Source organism: Sparus aurata, chromosome 2 (assembly GCF_900880675.1).
Source record: "Sparus aurata chromosome 2, fSpaAur1.1, whole genome shotgun sequence".
NCBI lineage: Eukaryota > Metazoa > Chordata > Actinopteri > Spariformes > Sparidae > Sparus > Sparus aurata.
Window position 1 is genome coordinate 14694826 of NC_044188.1, and position 16826 is coordinate 14711651.

At 40.2% G+C, this 16826-nt stretch overlaps 1 protein-coding gene across 2 annotated transcripts in view; it reads right to left on the reverse strand.

The window, feature by feature from the left end:
* ppp1r37 (protein phosphatase 1, regulatory subunit 37) overlaps positions 1 to 16826 on the reverse strand; it is a 52578-nt gene that overhangs the window by 5620 nt on the left and 30132 nt on the right. For both annotated transcript variants that reach the window (XM_030443930.1, XM_030443940.1), the window contains exons 3-11: positions 15551 to 15596; positions 15299 to 15399; positions 11628 to 11747; positions 7141 to 7291; positions 6824 to 6979; positions 5948 to 6060; positions 2783 to 2924; positions 2520 to 2686; positions 38 to 1667 (exon numbers count right to left, since the gene is read on the reverse strand). In XM_030443930.1, coding sequence (XP_030299790.1) covers positions 38 to 1667; positions 2520 to 2686; positions 2783 to 2924; positions 5948 to 6060; positions 6824 to 6979; positions 7141 to 7291; positions 11628 to 11747; positions 15299 to 15399; positions 15551 to 15596 — 2626 coding nt within the window. The remainder of the gene's footprint in view (positions 1 to 37; positions 1668 to 2519; positions 2687 to 2782; positions 2925 to 5947; positions 6061 to 6823; positions 6980 to 7140; positions 7292 to 11627; positions 11748 to 15298; positions 15400 to 15550; positions 15597 to 16826) is intronic.

The following is a 16826-nucleotide window of genomic DNA, read 5'->3' on the forward strand; positions in this document are numbered from 1 at the left end:
TTCTCATTTGAATAAATCAGTAATTACTGCAACTCACCGTGCTCCATCACACAGCTGCCGGGCTTGGGGCCTTCAGTGTCGAGAAGATGGCGGGAGAATTCGGGTTTGAGGCCGTTGGGCAGAGCTGAACTGACCTCCTCCGGAGCCTCTGCGAAACACTCACCCTCATCTGCAGAGCTCTCGTCGGGTGAATCCTCCAATTCAGCCGAGGCAGGCTCGGGACTCTTTGAGCCTTCTTCTGCTGGAGGATTGGACTCCTGAGCTCCACCTCGAGTGACAGATGGTGCTTGTTGATCAGTCTGGACAGAGAGAACAGATTCTGCTCCCTGTTCATCTGTCTCAGTTTGACATGGTTCCTCTTGGCTTGGCTGGCTAAACTCAATCTCTGTCAAACTGGGTTTTTCATTTTCTTCCTCCAGTGCCTCCCCCTCTTCTTCTTCCTCTTCCTTTGTTTGTTTCTGTGACTCTATCTCCTCTGATGCAGATTCTAGCTCATTCTGTAGCTGTCCGAGAGCTGTTGTTAACGGCTGCTGCTGCTGCTTTTCTCCCATGGGGATACTTATCTGAGCGTGACTCAGTTCGTCTAACTCTTTACACTCTCCTACTGTGCTATCAGGGGACATCATCTGTCCCTCATCCTCTCTAAAAACTTCGTCATCTTCTTCCTTCTTTCCTTCTACACAAGTGGGCTCATGTTTGGGGCTCTCAGTGCTCTCTGTTGCCTCCTCAGTGAGCTGCACTGATGAGGACTCTGAAGGCAGGGCTGGTGCTTGTTGACTTGGATCCGTCACTTCTGGGTCTAAAGTGCTAGCTGTCTCATCCTCTGTGGGTTGGCTTGCAGACTGTGGCTCTGGAGTTGTATTTGGTACTACAGTACTCTGCTCCATCAGTTTACAGTCTACTGACGGAGCGTGCAAGCTCTCCTTCACGTCCTCCTGTGTTAGTTGTGTTTGGGATGAGGGCGGTGGCAGCGGTGTCTGCTGTGTCGAGGGTGTGTTAGCATCTGCAGGCTTCTTTGATGCTTCCTTAACCTGGCTGGAAGCTGGAGGTTTACTCAGCTGGAGTTGTAGCAGCTGCTGCTCAGGCGGGCTCTCCACCCGAGTTACCATGAAGATCTTATGACCCCTCCCTGGACTAGAGACAGATATACAGCGACCAGGGGATGGAGGGGTGCCTGGAGGAGCTGTGGATTCAGTGACGGTGATGCCGGAAATGACACTCGGTCTGCCGTTAGGTGAGGCTGAGGTGGAGGAGGACGTATGTGAGGCACTGAGAGGATGGTTCTGGGTTTGAGGAGCAAGCTGGTTTAAGCGAGTCGAAGAAGAGGACTTTGTTACCACCTCCTCCTCTTCATCCTCAGTGTCTGAATCTGACTCCAGGGTCATTTTTGGAACAACTGTCTCAGCGCTCGCTCCTGACTGGCTGCTCGGCTGTCCTTCTTTTCCTGTTGTTTCGTCAGCTTTCTCCTCTGTGCCTTCACTCTCCTCCGCTGCTGGTTGCTCCTCTTCTTCTGTGGTTCCATCCTCTGTGGCGATTTCAGCCATGGATGCCGACTGCCTCATCTTCTGCTCTGTTTCCTCCTTCTCCTTTGCCAGGATGAAGTTCCTCTTGCAGCCATTCTGGATCTCAGCTAGAAGTGCGCGCTGGGTCTCAATGAAGCTCTTTACCTTCAAGACAAAAAAAACGTCTCAATCATCAAAAATATCAGAAAAAAACAAACTTAAAAAGCCTGCAGGCACACAGTGGCCCATCTCTCTCACCCATCATTTCCAGTCATCCCTCCTCTTTCAGCTATCTAATAAGCTGCACAATTCCCAGAAAAATCACATTTCAAAATAAAGACTATGACTGGTTTTGTATAGTTGTTACACAACAGCAAAATCCAATGAAACGACCAAAATTGCATTAGTCCATCCCTCAATACTTTGACTTTTCTACCCCGTTTAGAGCCAATTTGCTCCTTCTAACGTAAATGTTAGAAAACAGGCCACAGATGGATTTTTTACTTTTTAAAAAAAGCCTCAATAATTTCCTAAAATAGCTGCGCTTTGTAGTTTTTAGAGTAGACTACTCAAACAGCATTGAATTGTGCATTTTTGGGGATTCATTTTAACTGCTGATTTAAAATTGCACTAAAACATACTGGAATTAGTTTAACTTTACATTAAGGTAGGACATTTATTTTTATATTATATATTTTGACAAATGTTATTTTAGTGAAAACAATCAAAGAATCCTGAATTAGTAATCATAAATCATAAGGTCTCCCTTTCATTCTTTAGTTGAGAAACTGTAGTATTTAAACACATCTGATTTAAGTCATTCATGTGAGGATATTCACAATAATCTCATATTATGTTAATCTTGCGAATGAAAACTGACCACATTCACCACATGCTAACAAACACTCCAGTCAACCACTTCAGGATTAATGTCCTTGTCTGTTTTGGACTACATCCGGCCCTTAACCTCCTATTCTCCAACCCCCCCACCCCTCCACGCTTTCTCCCCATGCTCACAGTTTCTTTCTTGGGCTCCCGGTCAAGGTCGAGACGCAGCAGAGAGGTGTTGACTTTAAGGGCGAGTGACAGCGCCATCAATCCACCTGTCTTGATCTCATTCTCTCTGAGGTCGAGACGCAGCAGTCTGGGGCTTTCTGCGATGAATTCAGCCACAGCCACAGCTCCTGTAGATCAGATCAGAGAGAAACAAAAAGTCCAAAAATGCTAAAACAAATCCTTGACATTCACTGAAGCACATGCACACAGGCACGTGTTCCCACCTTCGCAGGACAGTTTGGTGGAAGCGAGGCCCAGTCTCAGCACAGAGCGGTTGGCAATCAGTCCGTCTTTCAGCTTGTGGACCCCTTCGTTACCCACCGAGTTATGGCCGAGGTTCAGAGTCTCCAGACTCTGTGTGCATGGCTGAAACAACAGAAGAGAATGAAAAGCTTTGAGATAAGAACCAATTTTTTAACAGAGAGAAAAGATTGTTTTACAAAAATAAAAAAAAAGTTCCACGTTCTGCAAATATTGAGTTTCATAGTGTTCATGAAATCTGTTTATTATGATACAAGCCATTTCCAGATGAGTATTTCATGTATATCTTATGCTTCCGACAAATACAGTATGTGTTTACACAATTGCTTTTACATTTTTTCTATACATTGAGTTTTTTATATTTATTTTTCTTAACTGGAGAGAGTTTTGACATTACTCAGAGTCCCTCTGGAAAAAATAGCCTGTATTTCCTTACAGGCTGCATTTTCCAACTGAATGAGCTGATCAATGAGACTCCTTCAAAATGATCCTTCTTGCTTTTAAATTGACTGCTTATCTAAACCTCCCAGTGAGTGTCGGAGTTGTGCTGCTGATGGATTAAGACATAGAACACATCTTTTATACAATTGGTTTTATTAATATTATTTAATTAACAGACTTCTTCTTCACATTTGCTATTGATAAATGCCCATTACTACCATCTCATTGCATTGTAGCATTAAGGAACACTGAAGTTATTTGCAGGGTTATGAAGCAGCAGCAGGGGCGGTCATGAGATTGGATCTAACAACATGAGTCAAAGGTCATTTCTGTGTGTTCTGTAACATCTCACAAACCTCCTTAAAAACCATCCGGCAGATTTCTTGGAAAAGCTCAAAAATACTGCATTTTATAATTTACAAGGAAACCATCATGTGTTTCTAAAAATAGGAGGAATGCCGTCCCATAAACAAACAACATGTGAAAAGTCGAAGGCCTCAGTCTCAGAGCTCAACTCTGGACTTGGAACCTACTTCAAAGATTTAAAAAAAGTGCATTTCTTGTGTCAAATGTGAAAACTAATAAACAAAGCAGAGAAGAAAATAAAAAGTTAATGTTTTAAAACATTTACATTGTGAGCTTTACCAGTCAGGCAAAGGAAAAGTAAGCTTTAAGTCCAGTGTCCCCTCTTTAGCTTTTTTTATCCGGACCCTCTAAAACAGTATTTGAACAGGCTCTACCTTGATTGGCTGTATGTTATGGAGAAATATTTGATCAAAAATCACAATATTTTGTTGATAAATTAGGTCGATCATCTTGATTAATGAGAACTGCGAAAAATAATATGATTAAACTAAAATATGCAGCTAAATTCGGCTAAAACAGCTTGTCAAACATTTAACTGCTTATACTGAACAATAAGGAGTTTGTAGTCATTACAATGAGTCAACAAAATTAACCTCTTCCCACAAAACAAAGGTGATACCTTGGGAATAATTTGAGTAGGAAACATACACTAGGTGCTAAATTATAGTCATGCTTTTCCATGAGTGTATTAATATAAGAAAACTATCAACAAAAAATTAAAAACAGCAGGAAGAAACATTTATCACACGCCGACAATGCTGAGGCTGCAATGATAAAGCATTTTCCGGTAGAACTAAAACAAGTTTACAATGTGTGTGAAGATAATGATGCTATCACTCAACCACAGACATGAGAGCAGTGACTTTAGTAATGGATTATCTGCAGCAGACTCCTGTGAAATTGACCCAAGAAGGACTGAGAGAACCGGAGCGGCACAAAGAGCAGAGCCTGAGCTCACATCTGTCTACTGATACGACTGCACAAAATGTCAGGTGTATTAATGACGAGATTACGTGAAATAGTCCGCTCGTATCAGACGTCATAATAAAACCCATCTACACTGTATGTTAATCCCTCACTTGAACACCTGTCACTCCCCAGTTTACACAAGGAAATGGGTCACAGGTTCTTCAAGGAAATGCAAATATGACTCATTGATCTAACTATGACACAGTAAACGCAAAGGTTCTCAATGTCATTTGTTTAAACTAGATCTGTAAGGAGGTCAGTATGCTGCCTGTGTGACTTTTATGTTCACTTCTTGTCTTGAGGAAGAATAATCCTCACCATGTAACTCAGAGACAAACCAACAGCGAAAAACTAAATCTGCAGTTAACAGAATTCTTTTATGCCCACAGCAACCAACGTATAATCAGGTCAGCGAACTCTCGTGTCTAATAAGTCACAGTTTTAAGATCTCTTAATCAAGTGTAATTGTGCTTGTAAACCATTTTGATTTGTGATTTTCTCTTGTTGTAATGTCTGTGTTGCATTTTTCTCTTGTTCTCTAAACCTTTTACCCTCTTGTAAAGCACTTTGTAAGCTAGGCCTTTGAAAGGTGCTATAAACCTATAATGTCCTGTTATTTAATTCTGGTTGATTCCAACTCCAACAAATATGACAATGGGATTGTTTCATTTAAATGTTTAAAAGGTTTTGGGTTGCAAAGAGTGATTATGTTGATTAAACACCAGATTTGTTATAAATCTGGCATTTTTTTTCTATGAAACAATTTATAGCAATTAACATGTATTATTCACTTCACCTTTTATTGGCCAGATGTGAGTGAACTGTAATGTGGCACCTTTCTGGTGCCTATACAAGCCTGTGATCGATTTTTCTAATTGGTTTAATGCTGCTGGATTGTAAATTTCTTTGTTAAGAACCTCGACTGGATTTTCTGCAACAATCCAAAGGATGTCACTTAAAACATGTTCTCGAGTCGAGTTTTAGTGCCTCTCTCTGCTCCACTAAAAGAGACGACAGTAGCTAACATTAGTTTAGGAATAAAGTTTGCTTACATGAACTAAAGACTGGCTTCCAGCATAACATAGAAGACAAAAGAGACACTACAGTAAGCTGTTCACATGTGGGAGAGAGCTGAGGTTCAAACATGAGGAGAAAGGAGGTAAAACAAACAGCAGGACTCTATTTTGATCAGTTCTCTGATAATGAGAAAATTGAATTATCCCTGCCTGAGCTGTTACACACACATCTGATAAGTGTGCAGACCGGCTTTACTTGTGTGTGTGTGTGTGTGTGTGTGTGTGTGTGTGTGTGTGTGTGTGTGTGCGCGTGTGTGTGTGTGTGTGTGTGTGTACCAGTGCAGCAGCGAGGTAGCCCATGCCATTGTGTGTGAGCTGGTTGTTCCATAGCACCAAAGTGACGAGGCCTTTCCTCTGCTCTTTGAGTCCTTCACACACGTAGGCCAGACCTGTGACCACAAACAAAGACATGCAGAGTTAGTACATCTGTATTTGACTTAAATAAACATTAATTAAAAGTTTATTTCACAAGGTCTGTATGCATTGTCTTGCATTTGTCTTCCCTTTCTATTATAGAAAACTGTAAGTGTGCATGAGTAAAAACAATATATATACCATCTAATCCCGACCACTAAAAGCTTTACTTCAGGTTATACTTTTAAGAACATGATGACAAGATCACATCGTGTGTTATTTGCATCTGGAAGGTCTCCGTGTTCAAAAAGGCAATAAAGCTGTTGCAGTCTAACTTCATTTCACCAAGCAAAGACATATGAAATGACTGTTACTAGTTTCTATTATGGGCTGCCTCCACTCAACATTGAGAATTTCATAGTTGATAATGTTTATGTCTGAAAAAACGAGTGGATCTCTGCAGGTCTAGCATCCCTTTTGCCAAATATTGTCAAACACTTTAGGGTGAAACATTAAATACGTCCATATTCTGAACTGAGAATTTCTTCCATGTAATTGGGGGTGCATGATATGGTCAATTAAAGCATATCCTATTATTTTCAACAGATATTGCGATCACGATACGATTCACGGTAAGTGAGTTTTTACATTTTCACAAAAAAATGATCAAAATCATGATAATGTGACATTTATTGGTGTCTATACAAAATGAACATACTTTCTTATGTCTGGAAAAGATTTGTAGGACAAAATTTGAATTTAAATAAACCCAAATTGTGTTTAAAACAACTACTGCACCAGAGTCAAGGATGTGGTTGTTGCGCAGGTCCAGGATCTGAATGTTGTAGTTGAACTTTAGCAAGTTCCCAAGTTGGGCTGAGTCTTGGAGGCCATTGAGTTTGTTGTCTGCCAGGTACAACTCCCGCAGGTTCATATTCATCTTCAGAGCTGTGGCTTTAATAGATAAAGGAAGAAGAAGGTGGGTTGAGGGTCAGGAATAGAAGACTAAAATTGAGAATTATTTGATAATGTAGGCAGGGCTGGAAAGAGAAACTCCTCCTCTTCCTCTTATACATCCTCTCCCATCAACCCCTTTGGTGCTTTGCCCATCTTACCCAGTAACATGAGTGGCCTGCCAGACAAGCCAGCGTTCTCCAGGTGGAGGACTGCCAGGCTGCCACTGATCCTTAGCGCTCGAGCTACAAAGGGAGCCGAGTGGTCCAGCAAGGGAGTGTTACGTGCATCAAGGTACTGCAGAGAGCTCGTCTGAGGGGGAAACACCAACAGGATACAATTAATATGGAATGCTTGGATAGAAGTGCACAAACTTTAAAAAAAGAAACCATAATACTTGTGAAATAATGTAGTGATGAAAACTGTCGTTGTGCAGGAAAATATAAAGAATAAATACAGCTAGCTTGTCTTGAGGACTAATAATAATGATAATAATACTAATAATAATAATAATAATAATACATTTTATTTAAAAGGCGCCTCTCCGGGCACTTGAGGAACACCGTACAATATATATATAAAAAAAACCCATTAAGAAACAGACAGTTACATAAAGTCTTTTTTTGTCTTTTTCTTAGTATGCAAGTAGATTACCTCTAAAACACCACACATATTATGATTAAAGCTGCTGTAGTAAACTAATGACAATTGAGAGCTTCATCAGACTCTACACATAAAACATTATCCTCAAAGGTAGTAGATGTGAGTGGACGCTGTCGCCCACATAGACGCACTTTTCATTGGCTCAATCCAAGACCTCACCTCAGACATTCAACGAAACACACCCGTCCACAGCAACAGTATATTAACACCTATGGGGTTTTACTGAAATGAGCTACAGCAATGTTTAATTGACAATATTGACATTTACATAAACAATAAACAATCTGGTATGTGTATGTGTATATGTGTGATGTTGCCAGGCAGCTCTTCGTTAATCATCAGACACTTGTAAAGAGGGGAATGCCTTCTGGTACGTACACTGATCTGATGAAAAATGAGCTTCTTACACACGCGTAGTTGTGATAACAGTATGACTGTGGTGCTCATACATCTCTGTAAACATAGTTATTGTGTGATTAAAAAACTGTTGTTTTTCCCTCTAGGAGAGAAAGTAATGAACCACATCTCAGAAAACAAATAAATAGATCACTATGTTATAAATAATACTGCACAGTAATTTGTTGCTTGACAAACAGATCATAGTGGTTTACTGCCAGGAAGGAAACTCCACGCACTAGGAGCCTAGTATGTAAATGAAATTAATTACTTTTTCATTAGTTTTGAAGTTACCACATTTGCTTTTATTATGTTTTTTGCATTAACGTCTCACACTTCTTCATTCACCTTTAAGTTTAAAACATTACAGAAGAATACAGACATGACTGTATGAAATGAGTTTTTGAAGGAGTGGTTTTATTATCCCTTTTTCTCTGACACAATCAACAGTTCCTTCACATGGTTTGTTTGATTGAAAAAAACTGTTCAAACTGACCAGCAGCTGTTTGTATCCTTGTACTTTCTCACAAATATTGCCTGAAAGGTGATGTTGGTGTGTTTGCCTGGCGACCTATTTTGTAATGGTAATCGGTGGTGACTGACTTCAAAGTGAAGCACAAAGGGCACAGGCAAGACTTTGGAAGAGCAAGCGAGGGAAAGAACAGACCCTTATGTCTGAGTGCTGACAGAAACCAGCAGCACTGCACGACACAAGCTCAGCCAGAGACATAAAAACAGAGGAAAGATCGAACTTCTCCCCTGGGCACGAGGTAGAGGAGAAGATTTGACTTTAAGTCAGTAGTTTTTGAGACCAAACATATTTTTTACTGGCCAAACAAAACACATTTCATGAAATACTGCACAAAGTTTAGTCTTGAGGCTGAAGAATTTTCTCACTGAAACAACTAACACTCCAGTGTAGTCCATCACTCCATGTTAATCATCTTAAAAGATAGTAATTTTATTGTTCAGCCAAACAATATTTCATTGCCATCATCCTGCTTAATCTGTCAGAATTCAACCTGAAATCTCTTTAATATTAATAATATGCATTACTATTAAATAAAACAAGGCTCATCTTTAAATATAAGACAGCACATCTCCCATTGCACTAGACTGTCTTTGTACTTGTTTCTGTTTTTTTTTTTGTATGTTTTGTATGCAGTGTTGGGGAGTAACGAATTACATGTAACGACATTACGTAATTTAATTACAAAATGTACGTAATTGTAATCCGTTACATTACTGGGAGAAAATATGTAATTAAATTACAGTTGCTTTTGGAAATTTCAATGATTACAACTTAAGTTACATTTGAAAAATCACCGCAAAAGCTCGGATTTATGAAATAGTTTTTCGCCCCTCCTGGATTAATGTTTGTTTTTAGTTTTTTTCATATCAATATCCTCCTTCCAAAACTGACGCTTGTGATTGGCTCTCTCTGGTCATGTGCCATTCGACTCCACCGACAAACCGTACGGCGGCAGTCAGACACAGCAGCAACAGTGTCGGCGGCGCACATGATGTTCCTGTGCTGGAAACACAGAAAACACTTCATACAGACAGAAGCCAGGCTTCCCTGTATACAAAGGTGGCTCTCTGTTAACCCGGCTAGATCACCATGGTAACTTATGCTTAGCTCATAACCTGGTCCCGACCAGGTTCTGTTCAGAGTTTAATCATAAAATCGGCTATAAAAGCGCCGCTGTTTCACTATTTAGCTCATTTACAGCTGGCTTCACCTTTACTTTGAAAGTCGAGTGGAGCTGGATCAGAACATTTGTACGGAGGGAGAGATCGCGCTGATCCGCTGCTGGTTACTTTCTCTCTGAGCGTCTCTACAGATGTTCAGCTGAGGGGATACGCTGCTCAGCTGTTGATCCGACTCGCGTCAGGAGGTCATTTATTAGACTATAGCCTGTTTACTTTATATACAGTCAGTCACCACTGAAAGAAGTCGTGCCCTCGCAGCAGGACAGATAATTTAACTTAATGTGGCCATGAATAAATTAATAGTTTTGCCTGTTATGTGTTGCCCAAACGCAGTAAATCTTGAGTATGTCTACTCTGTTTTCTCACATTTAAAAAGGTCTTTGTACAGAGACAACATGAGATTTGCTTGTAGCTTCAGCACCTAAAAAACGCACTGTAACCTATTTTCATACGCACACCAGCCTCGCTTTCAATAAAACACACACTGGCATTTTATAATTGTGATCAGTGAAATATATGAAAACAATCTAAAACACAGTTTAAAACAACAGTTGTTGTTGCTCTAAAGCTTCATATTTAAAAGCAGCTCAATGTAGAGCTGTCAGAAATTAAAATCAGCCTCCTCTTGTCATATTTGCAGCAACACTGTTGCTTCAGGCTGTGATCAGGCTTTTTGTATCGCTCATACTCTCTCCATTAAAACAATCTGCTCCTCTTGGCCGAAATCAGCCTGTTGTCGCTCCATTTAGTGAGGAAGTGAGCCTCCTTCAGTACAGGCCGAAGGTCAGACTCATAATATATGGTTCAACCTTTGAACTGAAAGGTTTATCACACTATAGGTCTTAAAATGTGAAAATTCAAAATTAAGAAAAGTAATCAAAATGTAATCAAATGTCATTAGTTACATTACTTTGAGAAAGTAATTGAAATAGTTACACTACTATTACATTTTCAACAGGGTAACTTGTAATTGTAACCAATTACATTTCCACAGTAATCTTCCCAACACTGTTTGTATGTACTGTATGTTTTCGTTCCCCCTTCGTATAATGAATGTTATACAAAGTGAATGGTAGTAAATTCTAAATTGTACCATTTTCTCTTATTCATGTTATTAATAATTCACTGTTTTTGTGTATTTAGGTGTATTAATTTGGATATTTTATGTCTAAGCTTACAGTGATGAGGTTTGATAAATTTATGAATATGAAATAATTTGTCTTTTAACATTCTGGGACCCTTTATGAAACACAAAATTGCTCTCACTGAGTTTATTTCAAATAATTCCTTGAATTGGTGTGTTTTGTTGATCAATACATAATAATATACATATTCCCAAACTGTCATGATGTTTTCTGGATGTTATCCAGTGTAGGAGAAGACGATCTCTTAAGCCTGAAATACACCGGGCCAAAGTTCGGGAACAAATCTGTTCGGTGTGTTCAGCTGCTTTGGAAAGTGTTGGAACCGCAAGGGCAACATCTGCTCCGATTCAACATGCAAAGTCTGAGATGGCTGGCCTTCGCCCGTCGGAGCCATTGGATTCTTTGATTGGTTGTGTGCTAGCGAATCAGCGCGGTGTGTGGAAGGGGCGGAATACTGTGTGCGCTTTGTTTTTCAATGCACTCCATTCCGTCATTTACTGTTTTCATGTTTTAGAGTACTTGCACGAGACTAGCGCCACCTGCTGTTAAGGAAGCTTATTGCATCTTGCGCAAGCGCAGAATGTACACCCTACTGTGGGGTTGGCAGCACGTCGAAGCGGTGTGTTCAATGCATCTTGTCTGCCGAACGGGTCAGACGAGGGGCAACAAGAGTGGTTGGATGAAGGCAGTTGGCTGTTGGTTTGAGTCTGGGAGGTGTGTGGAGCTTTTACCTTTCTCATCATATGAGCAGCGGCCTGCCATCCTCGTGTGCCAATGTGCTTGTTGAAGGAAATGTTAAGATGCGTGGCTGACTCGTAGTACTCGATCATGTCAAACAGAGCTGATGCACCCTGAGGAGCAGAGAGTGAAGAGAAGAAAGATATTAACCTTTATGGCATTTCAGATAAAATCCAATAGTTTTAAAGCAAATCTCACAGTTGGTCACAGTGTGAAAAACTCTGAAAGCGATGTCACAAGATACAGACAGGAGCAGCTGTAGTTGCCATGGTAACATTCCCTCAGGATAGGAGACCTGCTCAGTTTCCACGAAGGCCTCAGGTAAATGGGGTAGAGACACACCTGTCAAGGCCACTGACTACAGAACTTGTGAAAAAGGTACTTTGTTCTAGAAACAAGACTGAATAAAGTTTATTTTAGACGTTAATTCCTGCATTGGTTGGACAAGTCATCAGTTACATCATGAGTAATTCCAGCTATATTCATGAGAAAATGTGAAGAACGTTATTCAATAGGCTAAAAAATATGTAAAATCAGCAGGGCGTTAAGATCTTTGGGCCTGAAGGGGCAGACACAGAACTCAAGTGAAAAGTCAGGTGATGCAGCACAAGGCCAAAGTACACTCATGTGATCAGGGTGTTTTCATCTCCTTTCAGTTTTGGTGGTGCTGCATTGGTGCATCTCTTTCGTCCATCACTGATATACTGACTATAAAAAGGTGTTGATGACTCCAGAGTGGAGGTGGAAAGCTGGTTGTTTTGCTTCTCTGCATTTTTCCATTTGCTTCCGTTACGTAACATATTTTTAGCATATTTTAACAAAAAAATAGCTGCTGGGTCATTGCGTCTCTGGTGTCTTTATCTCTGCAACAATTAAAAGCAAACTAAAACAACACAGAAATAAACAGTCAGTAATGATTTTTGGCTCCTGTGCAGCCAGCTGCAGGATGAGATTAAAATGGAAGTAGGAGTGTATGAGTTTCTTCTTCTTGAGGCTGATGAGAAGTAACAAAATCCGACAGGCTGTTGCATAGCGTCTCGTAACCTTTTCCCCTTTGTGTGTGTGTGCATACTGGGAGACATTACTAAGTATACACAAGTGTGTTTATCTACAGGGTGGAGGAAGATGAGTCACATCCAGCCCAATAAAAGCCAGGCTGTGTTAGTGCTCCCCATGCCTGCTCCTCCCTGTGCTCCCATCTCTCCCAAACTATTTTTTCTCCTTTCATCCACCCAAATCATTCCCAACAAGACACCACTACTGCAGATACAAAGCTCTGCCAAATCAAGCTGTCTACTGTATCACACTTCACACTTCAAAAGATCTTCTCACATCCCCTTTCAATCCATTTTCTATCCCACCTTCCTCCCTTCTCACCCTCCTCTGTCATCACATCCACGGTATTTTCCCCTTTCAGCGTCTTATTTCATCTGAGCCCAAGGCGACACACTTGTCTCAGACTAAGATGCTGCTTGCTGGAGACTCAATCACTGACTCATTCAGTTACTTCATTCACATTTCCGGGGCAGTGTTACGTGTTCTGTGAGGAGAGAGCGCACGTCACTCTGCATTTGTTTGGATTATATGAAGCTCCGGTGTGTGTGTGTGTGTGTGTGTGTGTGTGTGTGTCCAAGTTGTGTGTTTTCTACAGCAAAAATCTGTCAAAAAAGGATACATACACAATACTGTTAGTGGATGAAACTGCTCTTGCTCTTTTAGGTTTTGTGTTTCTCAGCACTATTTGTGATTTCAGTGGACAGTTCATGCATGTAAATTCCGTCATATTAATGGATGTGAAACATTGTGATCTTTACCTCTGCTCATTTTTGTCAACCACCTGACATATGATCCATTGTTGTAGTATGAAACTCAACCAGAGTTGCCATTGCCACCAGTTTGTGCAGTAAAATTTCTGAATGCAATGGAAATAAAATCTGTTTGACTTGAGAGCAAAATCTTACAGTTCCCCTCAATGCACTGCAGGGATGTTTTTGCTCATGCCATCTTGTTAGACTGGATTTACACCCTGTAATAATCTTGCAAAAACAAACACAGAACGCCCGCCCATAACACACCTTCTTCCCCAATTTACACCTGGAAGTGACATTTGAGATGCATCTAGATATTTTATCTGGCTAATGACATCCGATCTATGGGTGTTTGCATTTACACCTGGTATTAAAATGCATCCTTGTTGACTCCAGTGTCCCAACAGTGTGATCTTATCTGTCAATATGTAAATCAATTAGCTGGAGCGATTGGAGATATTCCAGGTCCACTAAGGAAAAGACAAGGGCGCACATTATTCATGTCTAAATCACTTTTCGAGAGGAAAGACTACTGGTGGCTTAACTAAACCTGCAATAAGAGGCAGAGTTAGGTGACACTAGGGGGACTTTTTTCTCAAGAATGTAGCCACCAAGTACAGACTGAATAAACTAACCATCTCCAGATGTGTTTACAGCATTAACATCAGTTAATTTTCGATTAGATTATAATTACTTAGAAAGTGGAAGAAACCCCGAGTGAAAAAAAATGGCAAACACAAGAAGAAGATGCACACGCTACACAGGAAGGGCCGGGGCCACTTATCTAATTCCTAATTTTGTATAACAATGCTTTCCAGTGAGACATGGTTATTGCCTGCTAAAAAAACCCAAATGACCACATTTGGTAGTTATTGGTAATTGAGTCTCAGGGCTTCCTCAGTTTTATGGAGTTAATGTAGGTTTACTCTGTTTGAAAAATCCTTTCTTGACATCCATCTATGTTAAAGTTAACCTGTTGAGTTTTTATGTTTACCTTCACTGTTTTTCTCTGTGTGCATCTTTGAGACCTAACAAATGGGTGGAAAGCTGTCCTTCCACAACAAATATTTGTTCACATCAGTGTTTACTTGTTAGAGGTCCCCTTCGACCTTTGTTCGTGAATTGCTGCACATTTTCTGGAACGCTACCACTACAAACCAGAAGACCAACATAAAACTATGTTTTAGTGTGCACTAAGTGTGCATCCTTTTGACATAAACAACATAGAGACATCTCTTAAAGAAATTATTCGTTAGTGTTTATGGTGCTCCAAAACTCGACCGGATGCCTCTAATCAAACTCACTTTTATGAGAAAAGTTTAAAAGCTACCTGCAAGTGTGCTGAAAAACAGCAGGAGACTGAGGCCTAAATAAATTTTGCAGTTAAAGATTGAACTTGCCAGACAGGAATCACATTTTTAAAAAAGCTGTAATTAAAGTGGCCCTTCCTACCCTAAAGAAACATATCCTGTGTGACTCTGTGGAGCTTGTGGTTGTGCCTGATACACTGCCGGTCAGTGTATTTAGAGCTCTGCGTGACAGGAAGTGGTCAGTGCCTGTGTCCCCTCTGCTCCACACTGCAGCACAGTCTTGGTCTGTGCATGTCTACAGCCAAAATGTCCCTAATAGTGTTTACACAAGTAGACATCTGGAGTAATCAGAAAACCCATGATAAACACTCCACATCCCACCAGTGCAGTAAGAGTGAGGACGAGGATCAGAGTGTGACTGAAGGCACACAGTAGAAGAGGGTGAGAAAGAGATGGGCATTAAGGGTGAAAGCTGGAAATATGTGTGCTGCACTGAGAGGAATGAATGGAATGAGATAGAGATACATTTTAAAAGGATCTTCTTACATCTTCATCCAGGTTTGTCTGCTCCAGGTCTATCACTTTGAACTGGACCCTTTTCAAAACCTCTTCCAGAGACTCACATGCTTTGTAGTCCAGCTTCTCACCTGAAGACATACAACCACATCGTCAAGCAGCACATCATATGTTGTTGCATGAAATAAAGTTGAACCATTTGTAAAATGAATCACCCAGTCTGGCATCTGTTGATTCAAATAGGTTGAATTTATAGTTTTGACTATATAACGTTATTCTTACCTTTTAGATCTAAGCATTCATTTCGCTGTGTCAGGTCTTTCAGTTCCTAGAGAGAGAAAAAGAAGCAGTGTAAGACTTCACGATATACCGATACAGAGAATAGCTATGATATAAAAATCAATGATATATGGAGTTAATAGTGTTTTTTTGTTAATATAAATGTGATATTATTGTGCAAATAATCAGATGGCTGATCTTTTGTTTATCAGTTCATTTGGTTTTCACTATTCATTGAGTGTAATTGTTCTTTTTGTACAGATTTTAAGAAGAATATGACAAAACATGCTGCAAACAACGTCAAACATGGTGGCATTATTTGTTTATAATTTTACATATATATACATAAATAAAAAGTCATTTTGCAGCGATAGTCTTGCACTGAAAATATGAAATTGTGATAGCCTATTTTGGATGACATTTCAATTTAATCCATTTTTTTGTATATCTTTTGCACCTTCAATAGGAAGTTATGCTTCATGGTTTACTGCAGGCTCATGTAACCTTACACATAATATCAACAATAATAATGAAGATAATAATTACAATATTCCTGAAAGAAAGAGCTGTTGTATTGGTATCAGTATTGGCAGATATCCAAATTCAAATATGGAATAGAACTGGGACTGAACAAAGGTGGATCGGCTCACCGCTAAACCAATCTATACTGTATTGCAGTCCAACACGGCAGCAGCATCACAGATTAACAGGTGGACAGATATTTAACCTCCTGCCCTGGTAAAACACCCAACCACCCAACCACCCACTCAAACACAAAAACATAGAGCGCTGCCCTTGAAACTATGTACCAGCAAATCCCTCTCTCTAGTTGACAGCCTGGCCCATTCAACATGAACTCCATAACCTCTGCCCTCGTGCCATACTGCCATCACTTATGCATGTGTGTCTGAACATACTGATGATGGTTTAGTTGCACTGAGGGTTCCTGCATGACTCAACAGGTTCCCCAAAACATGGTGATATTACCTGACAAATGTGCCACATGTAAAAAGCTGTATAGTCATAATACAAACAGCAGGAAACACCATGACACTGAATAACTCACTGCAGTCAGTATACAGGTAATTCATTCGTGAAACCGATTAAACATTCACTTTAGGAAGCATAATGAGAAAAATCTCCACAGTATTTTCTCAGTATGTTTGGCTGTTCTTCAGCATCCAGATGGTGTTGACTATGTAAACACAAGCAGACACATTTTGAGCAATTTAACAGCAAGACAATCACCACCTACAATTAACATTGGCACCTGTCAGTG